Here is a 12826-nt window from a genome sequence, read left to right on the forward strand (position 1 = left end):
TGAACTACTTCTTTGAAGGTTGAACCACATTGTTAAAAAATAATTTTTTCTTGTAAAACATTTAGCATTTTGGTTTAAAAATCATCTTTAATTGATCATGTTTTGTTGTTGTAATTGAAAATGATTGTTTTAATTAAACATGTAACTATTCAACTACTTGGGTAAAAGTTAAGTTGAACTACCTTGTTAAAAATTATGTTTTTTTCGCTAAAGTTTAATTCCTTACGCAGAAATTTAAACTACTGATTCAAAATTCTTTTTTTTTCGTCTGAAAGATCAACTATTACATTTTATGAAACAAGCTTTTTATTACATTTTTTGTAGAGAACTCATCTATTTGTTGAACAATCGATTGCCTTTTTAAAAAATCGTCTTTCTTGTTTGAAAATCCATCTTTCTAGGTTGAAAATGCAACTACAGTGAACCCTAGAGAACGGGCCCCCTGATATAGTTCTTCCGAAAATTGACGCTGCCTCGCAAGTTGGAGTAAAAGGAGCAACGCGGGGCGAGCAGCGGTCGCTCAGGCTTGAACAAACAAAAGCGTTTTCTACGAAACGGTACTCTACCTGGGTAATTCGCCACCTCCTCCATCCCCGAAACGAATCCAGTTTTAGAGTTTACTGTATTTGGTTAAAACTTGAAATATTTTTTTGAAAATTCTTTTCTTTTGTTGAATATTACCCTATTTGAACCGAAAATTCCTACTCTTGAATTAAAAATTAATCTTTTTTTTTACTTAAACTACCTTAAAAAATTCAATTATATGGTTGAAAATAAATAAGCTTTGAGTAAAAATTTAATCTGTTTTCTTAGAAAACTCTACGATTGGTTAAAAAATAAACTATATTATTGAAAGTTCAACTTTTTTGTACAAAAACAATTTTTTTTGGTCCTTTTGAATTCAATAGTATATTATGTACCTAGGCAGTAAAGTTGAATTTCACACAAGGATTTTTCTGGGAAACGGCGCTTGATTGTGCCGCTTACGCACGCGCTTGTGGGGTGACGTTAGAAGTTTTTTTCACATTTCTTTTATTTTTCACTCGCTTCTTCCTCTATGCTGTCACTTTACGTGCCGCTCGTCATAGTACAATAAAGTGCTATTTTACTGCCGATCCGCGGGCAGATAAAGTGCGCTTGTTCTGCCTATTTCAGATAAAATTAGTTTTTTATGATATAGGAAAGTCATCTTACTTGGTTCTAATAAATAAATTAAAAATTTTAATATAAAATTATTATTCTCATTCATAAAAGATTTTAGATTAAAAATTATACGAAATTTGAATGCTGTTCTTTTAATATTAATGGTCACGGAAAATGAAAAATTTGTCAGGAAAAAATCAAGGAAAAGTCGGCGAATTTAAATTTAATAAATTTCTTAGATTTTAAGGGAAACCATTTTCACTTCCCAAAAAGATAATATTTATAGTTAATGGAAAAAAGGGTTTGTCATAGTAGTAAATAATACTTTTCAACCCGAAAATAAATCTCTGAGAGAGAGAGAGAGAGAGAGAGAGAGAGAGAGAGAGCGGACAAGTGACAACGGAAATGGAGTTTATTTTAAGAATATCTGAAAATACGCGAGGGCGACGGTCTTAAGAAGAAATTCAGTCGCAAGTTTCTTGCTTGCCGATAGGACTATCACTATGGCATCCATACATCTACTTTTCCTGTCAATTTTATTGATGATTTTAACCGGTAAGTGTTATGTGTGTTCTGTAGATTCCATATTAGATGCTTCTATAAAACATCAAAGAATTTCACTAATTATAATTTATTTATAATTTGGAAGCGTTGCATTTTTGGCATCAAGAAATTTATTTCAAGATTCTGCGTGTCCAACATGTTTCCTTATTTTTTCATTCCGCCATAAACGATATTATAAATACCGAGAATGATAAAAATATAAAACTTTTTATATCTTTTTCCAGTTCAATGGGTGATCGCTGCCGAATCTGGCGAACAAGGGTTGGTATAATATTTTTTTTAGAATATACCTTTTAAATATTAGGCGAAAGCATAAAATTACAAAACCATTAGTTACTTTAATTTCACAATTAACGAAAAATAAAAGTGCGAACAGGGTAGCCGTTGAAGCAGGAAATCAGGAAACCGGAAATTTTTCGAGACCGGGAAAACAGAGAAATCACAGTGTATTTATTTTTCGACCTGAAATTTTATAAACTTTTAAGAGAAAAATCTATCGAATCACGTGTTAATTTTTTTAAATATGAAATGATTCAGATCAAGCATTTTAGTTCTTCATTTTTAGGCGTGCACTTTCAAGTGAAAGAATATCAAAGTGCAGTTTTGAAGGCCTAAAAAATAAAAAATTAAAAGCCGTTGATATTAAATATTTTTGGTAAAAAACGCTGTAAGTTGATCAACTGTAAATATAAATAAATTAATTATTTTAAAATTTTAACCATAGTTTCGAGTATTAAAAACTGAATAACAATTAATTTTACAACACGATTCAGAACCTGTTCAAAACTAAACAATTTACAGCATTAAACGTTAAAAATTAAACTGTTATATTTCGAAATCCTCAGTAATTAAATAAATGCAGCGACCGATTGCAAATTTATAATATTTTTTCTATTTTAAAATAAATTTCAAATTAATACTGAAACACTTTTATTTGATTGTAAATTATATTGAAATACTTTTTCAGTCTAAAATGTTTAATTTTTCACCCATTCTATTTAAAAATGTTTATTTGAGGAAAAGAATGACATTTAATTATTAACATTAGAACTGAATAATTTGAAACTGAATTGTTTCAAATTGAAAGTTTGTTAAAATTTAATTTAAACTTTTGAACATCAAAATTACAATTATTCTATTTTTAACATTTTTAATGTGTAAGTAAAATTTTTTAATTCTTATGTATGAATAACAATCAAACTATTATTAATTTGTTTTAAACTTGAGAAATCTTATGTTTTGAACAGATTTTAATCGTTGAATTTTTTCTGTTATTATCTTACAATTGCTTCAAATGATATAATTTTTCAATTTTTCTATTTTTGTGGATTTATTCTTTAATTTGAAGAATTGAACATGCTAGCGTTATGGATTGATGTAATTTGCAGTCTCGTCATTGAGAATTGTTCAATTGGAAAGGATTAAAAGCTTCCATTTTATATACGTGTAAATTATTGAGCGTTTGAATTAAACAACAAATTTTAAAGTTACACTTTAAGTGTTTTAATTTGTTGTTTAGGTTTTATAACTTTAAATAAAAAACATTTTATCTTTAAAAATTCGAATCTTTTAATTTTATAATGACCTTGCAACATTTTTGTAAACCGAGGAAAAACAGGGAAATAACTAGGCATTTTTTTCTTCTACTAAAACGGCCACCACGTAAAAAATAACTGAAGAAATTGCATTATTTTAAAAGATAACAAAATTGGAAATTTATATTGACACGAATTATGTAGAAATCTGGTCAAATTATATTTTAAAATGTTATTTAAAATTTTTTATTATCATAAGGCATCATTTATAGTTCAATAACGAACTGTCAATTTATTTCTAAATTATTCTGTTCGCATCATTTTGGTCATTGTTCACTTTAACTACTTTTACTAATTTTGTAATAAACAATTTGAAACCTATTATTGTTTTTAGTTCAAAAGTTAAATATCAGTCGGGGAAACAAAAATAGTTTGGCATTTTGCCCAAAAAAAGAAAAAGTTTAAAGTTAAACATATTTTAAATTGGACCAAAATGATCTAATATTTAAAAAAATGTAGACTAACAATTAGAAAACGTTAATAGTTTAAAAAGCTCCAACGAGATTCTTGAAAAGTTGATATGCTAAAATTTCTACACGAATTAATAAAAATATCAACGTTATCTTATAATTATTTTTTCTGTAATAGATATTCTGATAAAATATTTTTAAAACGGTAATAGATATTCTGATAAAATATTTTTAAAAAGAACGGCTTTAAAATAAAAATCAATTTAATCCTTTTAAAATTGAACAATATTTAAGATTAAAATGTTAAAAATATAATGATTTTAAAATCAATTTGAGTGCAGTTATATCCAGTTCTTGAAAAACAATCTCTATTGCTTTACTGTTTCTAATTTTAAAAGTAAATCTTTCTATGGCTGAAATCGTTAAAACATTTTTTGTTAAGAAATCAATTAAAAAATTATACTTTACGATTATTGAATAATTTTTACATTGGAAAACCGAACAGTTCTAGGGAATATTTTCTCCGCAAAAGCATGGTTCATTAACATTTGCTTGTTTCCCAAAAAAAAACTAAGAAGAGACAGTTTGAAAAAAATTCAACTACAAAATTTATTATTAAAATCATTTTTCTTATTTTAAAACTTTTTATAATGAATAATGGTTTTTCTTTCAGCAAACATGACAGATAATATAATTTAATTCTTCAAGTAAAAAAATAAAACTATCAACGAAAACTAAACTAACTAATGCCTTTTGGCACAAACCTCTTCAATCGTAAAGTAACGAAATAAAAAAAAAGTTTAAAAAAACAAATTTCAAATATTAATTTTCAGAGTTTCAATCAAATTTAATGTTTATGTTGTACAGTGATCACAATGCTAGACAAGCTTAAAAAATGTGATAATTTTAAAGGTAATAAGGCTAAGGTAATTTTACCTTCGAGAGTGAATAGCCCCTCGGCGACAATTTTCATTATTTCTCAAATTTCTCAACTGCAATTAATTCACAACATTCAGCCTGCAAAGTATAACATTTTTTCAGGGTAATTGTTTCACGAATCTGGGGGAAATAGAGGAAAGATTTAACATTAATTTTTACATCTAGTTAAAGAGAAATAATCTTTTTATCAGAAATTATATATTTTTATATGATTAGAAATAATTTTTGAATTATTTCTGCTATTAAAAAATTTATTTCAAAGAATTGAATATACTTATATCGACGGAAATCCATTCAAGCCGATATCAAAATTTCGTCAGAAAACTCAAGTTTAAGTTTAAACTTTTATTCAAATCTTAAATATTTTAGTTCTGAATCCATCAAATAAACATTTGTAAATTTTTTATTTGTAATATTTAGAAGTACAATTTAAGACAACTGAACACGGTTGATAAATATTCCATTTTTGAATTATTTAACTTTGTAAATTTAAATTAAAAATGGTTCACCTTCTGATACTTGTTTTTAAAACAATATAGTTATATTGTATAGCTGTTCCAATTTTATATTGGTTATCAGAGAATTTAGGGCGCAGTTAAATTATTTTATTTTCAAATATATTAAATTTAAGGAGATAAATATTCTATCGTATTCTATCGTATGTAAATATTCTATCATAATAATATTTTGTCTCTTTTAGGTACAATTTGAAAAAAGGACCTGTATTTTACGAGGCATTTTACTATCCGGAGAAGCAGAACCCCGAGCATGAAAATCCCGTTTCTCAGAAAAAAGGAGAGCTTTATCGGGAAACCATTCCTGAAAGATCGTTTCAAGTGCCTCTAGGGCTTGATGAACTTCCCTCCAATTTCGATGCACCAGAAGAACTTCTTGGAAGGATTCCTTCGCGCAGTTATCGTTCAACTTATCCTTCCGAATTCAAACGGAAATATCACTTCAATAACAATCCAAGTCATATAAGTCGATCCAAATTCGGAAATCACTTTCCCAATTTCGGTGCCACTGAAGTTTTGAATGAAATCCGTCCTGGCGATTATACCTTGCCAAATCAATATCCTTTCAGAGAATATAGTCAACCTCAATACTCTCAAGAGTACAATCTTGATAATATCAAAAGGATCCCGATATCACCCAATACAATTTATATGAACAATATAAATGCGAGAAGTTTCGAACCCAGAGGAAACAAAAATATTGCCAGAAGGGAGAACTTCAACTCCCAGATGGACTTTGACGACGGCTCGAATTTCCAAGGAAGTTTTGAGAAACCAATAAACCACGAAAGGAGTACTTTCAGAAAATATAGTTCACCACCTGTGACAAATGCGGTTCTTAGAGAATTTGAGTACAGAAACCTGCCTACCGACACAAATATTCCAGTTGAACGTGACTCTATGACTGAAGAATTATCGATGATTTACTCAAGTGCCAATTTGGATCAGCAAAATTTGGAATACGATAGACTTCGAGGTGTCCCAGATGCCAGAATGGAGAATATCTACGAGCCCCGTCCTCAGGTGATCAGGTACGTGTTTTCAATTCCAAGAAAAAATAAAATCGAGAGATTGGAGAAGACTCGAGAAGAAAGGACCAATCTCATCAATGACGAGGTTCCAAATGAAGGGGATGCTGGTGCTAAAAGAGAAGCTGGGATCGCATCTATCGAAGTGAGTGAAGTACCTCGTCACAAAATTCGCCACCATCACGGGGAGAGACCAAAGCGCAATTACGAGCCTGTGGGAAAAAAAGTTTATTAAAAGATAAATGAACCAGATGCAGTTTTTTTCCAAACAATGTTATCGCGAATAGGAGAATTGATCTGCCACTGGCTAGAGCTATCCTGAAATATTTTTTAATAGGACTTTCAAATCTCTTTGGAAGATATTTGAACGTTTTTATAATTTAGTGATAAATGTGTAGATAGGGAATTGCCTTTCTGTAATTAAAGTTAACCTTTATCATACATTCTACAAACATTTCTTTACTTTGATAATATTTTTAAAATCAGAACTTTCCAAATGCCCCAAAATTACAATCTCTTTGAGAAAAATTTCAAATCAAACACATAGTGTTTGAGAAATTAAATATTGTAAAGCATGGCATTCTTCGCAACAAATTCATTTATTTCAAAATTCTCTCACTTTTCAACCGAATAATTGAATTTTTTAGAAGATAGTTTAATTTCCAAAAAAGATGAATTTTTAATTTAAGAGGACGAATTTTTGACCAAAATAGATGAATTTTTAACAAAATTAGTGCAATTTTTGACCAAATAGGAGAATTTTCAGCCGTATTTCGCAGAACAAAAACAAAATTTAAACCTATTTGTCACGTAATATTTTTTTAAATTTCAGAAACACATAGTTTTACTTTCTCACCAATTTAAGAAGGTGTATGTATATTTATTGAAAAAAATTAAAAATATGGATTTACAGAAAATTTCTTTCTATCTTTCAACGACTTGTTTATTTATCTATAAACCTACAATCGCAGGAGGTTTTTTTATTATACGTTTAGGTGTGGCAAATCAATTTACAATATACGTGGGAAACATATCCTATTACTGAAGGGACTCGTTTATTTTTCGGAACGGTAAAAATTAAGAAAGGTAAAATTACAAAATGGGTTATAATGCATAATGGCAAAACCTAGAAAAAGCAAAAAGTCGATAATGGGAAAAATTCGGAAAGTAAAAAAATTAGGAATTGTTAATGAATGTACCTATTAGTAGGTGTATAATTGTTTATTTATGGTAGAAAACAAATATTTATCACAGTAAATGGCCAGACAAGTTGAAAACTGTTCTTAAATTATATAATGATAAAAAATAATTATTGTTTTGTGAAAAATTTTTAATAACGGATTTTACCCATTCCGCATCTTTGGTTTCCGAATAAATACCATTCAGAGTTTAGGATTTCTGATTTTTTCCTCTTTCCGATTTTTTGGTATTCCATTGTTCTTTTGGGGCCGGAAACCGATTTGGAAAATAGAACCTGCTATGAAAATTCAAGGGCGCGTTTTAATAGGTCTATATTTTGCCGTATTTAAAGTTAAAACAGCTCTAAAAATAAACTAAACTTCTTTTCCTGTCAGGATATGTTTCTATCATTTATTTTAAATTGATATCGAGCCCCCATAGTATAATTAAAAAAACTCCTTTGGTTTTTTCTTTGTTTTTGAAAATGTCGATTACCTTTTTTTTATGTTTAAGAGATGTTAAAACAGCCCCTAAAATAAATTCAACCATTGTTTTTCAGAAATTCTTCCTGCACTGATTTTTAAGTGGTTTTTTACCTTGACCAGTTAAATAAAAAAATTCTCCGTTGGCTTTGGTTGATAGAAAGTGTCACTTGCTTGAATTTTTAGGGGATGTTAAGACAACCACTAAACGCCCTGTAAACAAAAGATAATGAAGATCTCAAGTATAAGGATACCAAAATTTTGTTTTAATAAGTCTGATTTTTGTTCGAATGGCCCAACAAAAATGTCTCTTTTGAGCATAATCACTTAATATTAATTAAGGGATCGCGCAAAGAACAGAAAATTTCCCATTGTTTTTACAGGCAAAAAGTCAGCTTTTTGTGAATATAATATTTAAACGGAATAATATGTTACAAATAATTCCGTATTTCAGTATAATGTGCAGAATTCGTCAGAGAATAATTATAAATCGTTAATTTCCAAGGTGAATGATTTATGTCACTCTTATGGGTCCCCAAAGAAACCCCCATAAGTTACGAACTTGGATTTCACGTAATATTGCAGTTTATTAACGCATTTAAAAAGTATTTCTCATAAATAAACATTAATCAGCAACATAAGATTACTGAATATTTTTAAACTAATTTGCACTTGCTTAAACTACTTTAATTTGTTTAAACATTTGTTTTTAGGTGAATATAACAATAAAATAAATTGTTTAAATAATTTAACAGCTCTTTAAATAATGCGTATTTGTTAAAGTTTATAGTTTACCTTAAAAAAAGTAGAAGAAACATTTTATCTCACTAAATTTTTGATAGATTTTAATATTTTTAAGTTCTAATTTGTTTCCTGGGAAAACCTTAAAATGCTTTAGCAACTTTAAATTATTTAGACAAATATATTTCATTTGAATACATTATAACTTTAATTCTAAAATTATTTAAACTTATTCTCTGACAAATTCTGAATAATATACTGAAATACAGAATTATTTGTAATATATACGATCACGTTTAAATATTACATTCACAAAAAGCTGACTTTGTCCCATGTTTACTCAATCGGAAACCACATGGTCATTGCGCAACCCCTAAATATAACAAAAGAATTTTGAAAAGTGAAAAATATGGGTCACCCTAGTGTATTTTGTTAGATGACATATGTTTTTTTAATATATCGTTTTTAATTGACCCACGTATCAAAGATTTTTTAATTAGCATTAGGGTCGATACTATTTATCGGCCATGCCTGATACAATTACAATTTAACTGACCTAAATTCCATTACAATGTATATATTCCAAAAAATATCACGTTTGTAAAGGTAAATTTCGTAGTTAATTATATGTTAATACACATAAATTTAAACCAAGGATAGGGGTTGAAACTTAATATAATTGATACCAGTTTTACTTCTATTTATAAAAAATTAATTTTTTGAACAATAATTAAAATTAAAAATAATAATCACTTATTAAATTAATAATTATTGATCTTTTAATTTCATTTTCCTACTTATCCGTGGCCGGAATAACTTTTTTTTAATTAAAACTTTGTTATGTTTTTTAAAAATGAAAGTAAAACTTATATCCAATATATTAAGTTTTAATTCCTATCAGTGGTTCAAATGCATTATATTATTAACTGTAAAACAGACAAAATTGACAAACAAATATAACTTTTTTTGTAAAATATGCATTGTAATGGAACTTACTCAGGAAAAAAGAGCCGCTAGAAAGCGTGTCGGTTTGAATTGCGTATCTGTCATTTTCAGATTAAAAGAATGAATATAAAATCGGTTGGCCACACTTTTAATCGGTCACTTGTGCGCGGTGCTTTAAATCTGCCACTCCGCATTCATCAAAATGCTGAGTAAATAGAGTTGAATGAGACTAACAAACCTGAAATAATTCCTATGAGCATTCTACGATTCATTAATGTGCATATGAATGAATTAAGATTCAATATGAAATGGTGTTCTTAAAATATCACACCCAATGGTAAAAATACAATGCGCACATAGCAATTTTCAATAAACGTGAATCTGCCATTTGTAGCTTACCTCAGGCTGGGATAAACTGAGTGGACTATGCAGATAAAAATTTTAAAGAATTAATTGTTTCGAATAAAAAAGTATGAAGTAATAAATTTGAATAGGACAATGCTGATTAATCAAAAATTAAATAAATTCAAATTAAATAATATTGTAACATATTATAATTGATGCGGCAATTTCTTTAAAAATGCAATGATTATTTAGTTGTAATTCTCTTTTTACAATGGTTTCAATAGATTATCCACCAGGAAACAAAAGTCCATTCATTTCTGTTGAATGGGTTTCGAAGGCTTTTGAATTGCGTATCTGCCACTGGAATTTTAAATTGCCGCCGATTGGTTTTTTAAAGACTTTTAGTCATTATAATTTTGTTGCTTAACTTATATGCCGTAAAAAACTAATAACTGAAATAGAAAAAGGAATCTAGTAGACCTGTGAATGATTTCTTTTCATCTTTCGATAATTAAAAAATTGTTTAAATCGTGTGAAATATGGTAGCTTAACCCCCAAAAAGTTTAGGTTTCATTCAAAAAGAAGGAAACCAATTCAACCCTGGTGGACCGAAGGAACGAAGTGGAGCCTCTACAAAGTACCCGTAAAGACCCCATTGGGTCCCTATTCGGTTCCTTTTTAAAAACTCAAAAAAAAAACAGCAAGATCAACTTTTAAACTGTTGAAATTCGGATTCTACGTCAAATTTTCTATTGGAAACTCACGGAGTAATCGCAATACTTTTTTGCAGCGGTAAAAATTTAAAAAATATATAAGATTTATAACGCCTGTTGACTGCTACTTACAGATTTTGCGTTTTAAATGTAGCAGTCAACAGGCGTTATACGTCTTTTATTTTTTTAAATTTTTTACCGTTGCAAAAAAAACTATTGTGATTATTCCGTGACCTTCAATAGGGAATTTTAATGTAGAATCCGAATTTCAACAATTTAGAAGTTGATTTTGCTGTTTTTTTTTAGTTTTTTAAAAAGGAACCGAATGCGGACCCAATTAGGTCTCTACGGGTACTGTGCAAAGGCTCCATTCGGTTCCTTCGGTCCGCCAGGGAATATAACCTTGCTTGAAATGGTCATTGCAGTACATGGCAGATTCGAAGCTACTTGAGAAAATGACCGATTCACATAGACGCAAACCGCAGTGACACTCAACTCATCCAGGGCAGATGCTAATGGCTACAGGGAGTCCATGTGTTAGAAACAAACTCCGCAATTCGCGTATATCCATTCGCATTACAAACATGCAAATGTTTAAAATTTCAATATCCAGATTTCTGTTAAAGGTAATTTCTATAAGATAAAACGTGAGTGTTCGTTTTGGTGAATTTAAGATTCAGATATGGTAAATGTCAAGATTCATATAACCGCCCTACAGAATGAAACATATTCATTTTTCACTTTCAGTGATAACGAGTTTTTATAAACGTAAATTAAAAGAAAAAATTTAGAATTTAATGTGTAAAATATATAAATAAATTTTTAACATTCTGATGTGGTGTGATGCAAACATGTGGGAAAAAAATGTTTAACAAAATCAATTAAAATGGCTGAAAGTAAATAGTCTGTAAATAAAAGTAGACTACATGTATGTCAGAATTTTCTTAAAAGTTATATTTATTTGAAAAAAAATGATTGCATAACAAAATTAAATATTATTAACCCTAATGCCAGTTAAGAAATCTTCTTTGCAAAAAAGTAATTTTACTTAAGATTAAATCATTAAAGCATCCTAAAGGCTTCACAATATAGGTTAAATAAGAAAATGCATATACCCAAGAGGAAAATACAATATTGTGCCGATTCTTACAAAAGGCGCAGTACCGTACCAGTTTTGAGGCGGGCGTTTTGCCAGTACCGAAACTGAGTACCACGTCAAGCGTTGGTAATTTATGGGTTTAGTATTAACGAGATACTGATTTGGTATACTGTTTAAGTATCGTCTACAAAGCTCTCCCGTGTGTCGGCACAGTAGCGGTTTGGTACTGGCGCAGTACCGAAATCTGAACTATGGTTAAATTCAGCTTTTTGTACTTATGCCGTGCGTGGGATAGGTACACGTTCAGTACTGGCAGAGTATAAACATCAATTGCCGGTTATCTACCAGCCACATCATTATGCCGTGCGTTGGCTTGATACAGGCTCAACACTGGCAGAGTACAAACTTCGATTGCCGTTTATCAACTGTCAACAGCATTATGCCATGTGTTGGCTCGGTATAGATTCGATACTGGCAAAGTAAAAACTTCGATAAACGGTTATCTAACGGCTACAGTATTAGGTCGTGTCTTGACACGGTACATACTTAATACTAGCAGAGTACATCGATTCTTCTATGCGTGAATCCGCAGAATTCATAGCAGAATTCCGTTTAGACTGGAAGCTCCAGAACGTGTCGTCCGACGGTTCACTCTTTCAAAAGAAGCAGAATTATATTACGCCTTTCGTTTAATGAATGCTGAGATAGTGTTTCCAGAAGGTAAGTAAAAAATCCTTTACTACACAATAAATAAACGGTGGCATAAATTCTTCATTTCAATCTTTAGATTGCGCTTTTCACCGAAATATTATAAGTATTTCGAGATCGGGTTAAATGCATTTTCTTTAAAAAAAATTGACAGTGAGACAATATTCAGATTACTGTTTATCCATCAGAGGCTAATATTAATTAAATATATTGATTCCACCTCAATACATTTAGATTAAAATATGAAAGTAATATTCAAAAATATTTTTGATAATATTAGATATTTCCAGATGTTTTAAATAAAAATTTCAGCAAAAAAGTTCACCCTAACCAAATACACGAGCAATAGAATTTTATTCCGGGTTTGGTTTCGACATCAGCTTTGATGGAAATTTACCGAAACGGAAACTCTCTCTCTCT

General features: G+C 29.5%; 1 protein-coding gene across 1 annotated transcript; it reads left to right on the top strand.

The window, feature by feature from the left end:
- The first annotated feature begins 1587 nt into the window (after nucleotides 1–1587).
- Nucleotides 1588–6633, top strand: LOC117180268. The gene is made up of 3 exons (XM_033372670.1): nucleotides 1588–1698; nucleotides 1932–1968; nucleotides 5352–6633. The coding sequence occupies exons 1-3, from the start codon at nucleotides 1647–1649 to the stop codon at nucleotides 6427–6429; spliced, it is 1167 nt and encodes a 388-aa protein (XP_033228561.1). The 5' UTR covers nucleotides 1588–1646; the 3' UTR covers nucleotides 6430–6633.
- Nucleotides 6634–12826: the final 6193 nt, after the last annotated feature.

This window comes from Belonocnema kinseyi, chromosome 9 (genome assembly GCF_010883055.1).
Source record: "Belonocnema kinseyi isolate 2016_QV_RU_SX_M_011 chromosome 9, B_treatae_v1, whole genome shotgun sequence".
In the NCBI taxonomy this organism is placed as follows: Eukaryota; Metazoa; Arthropoda; class Insecta; order Hymenoptera; family Cynipidae; genus Belonocnema; species Belonocnema kinseyi.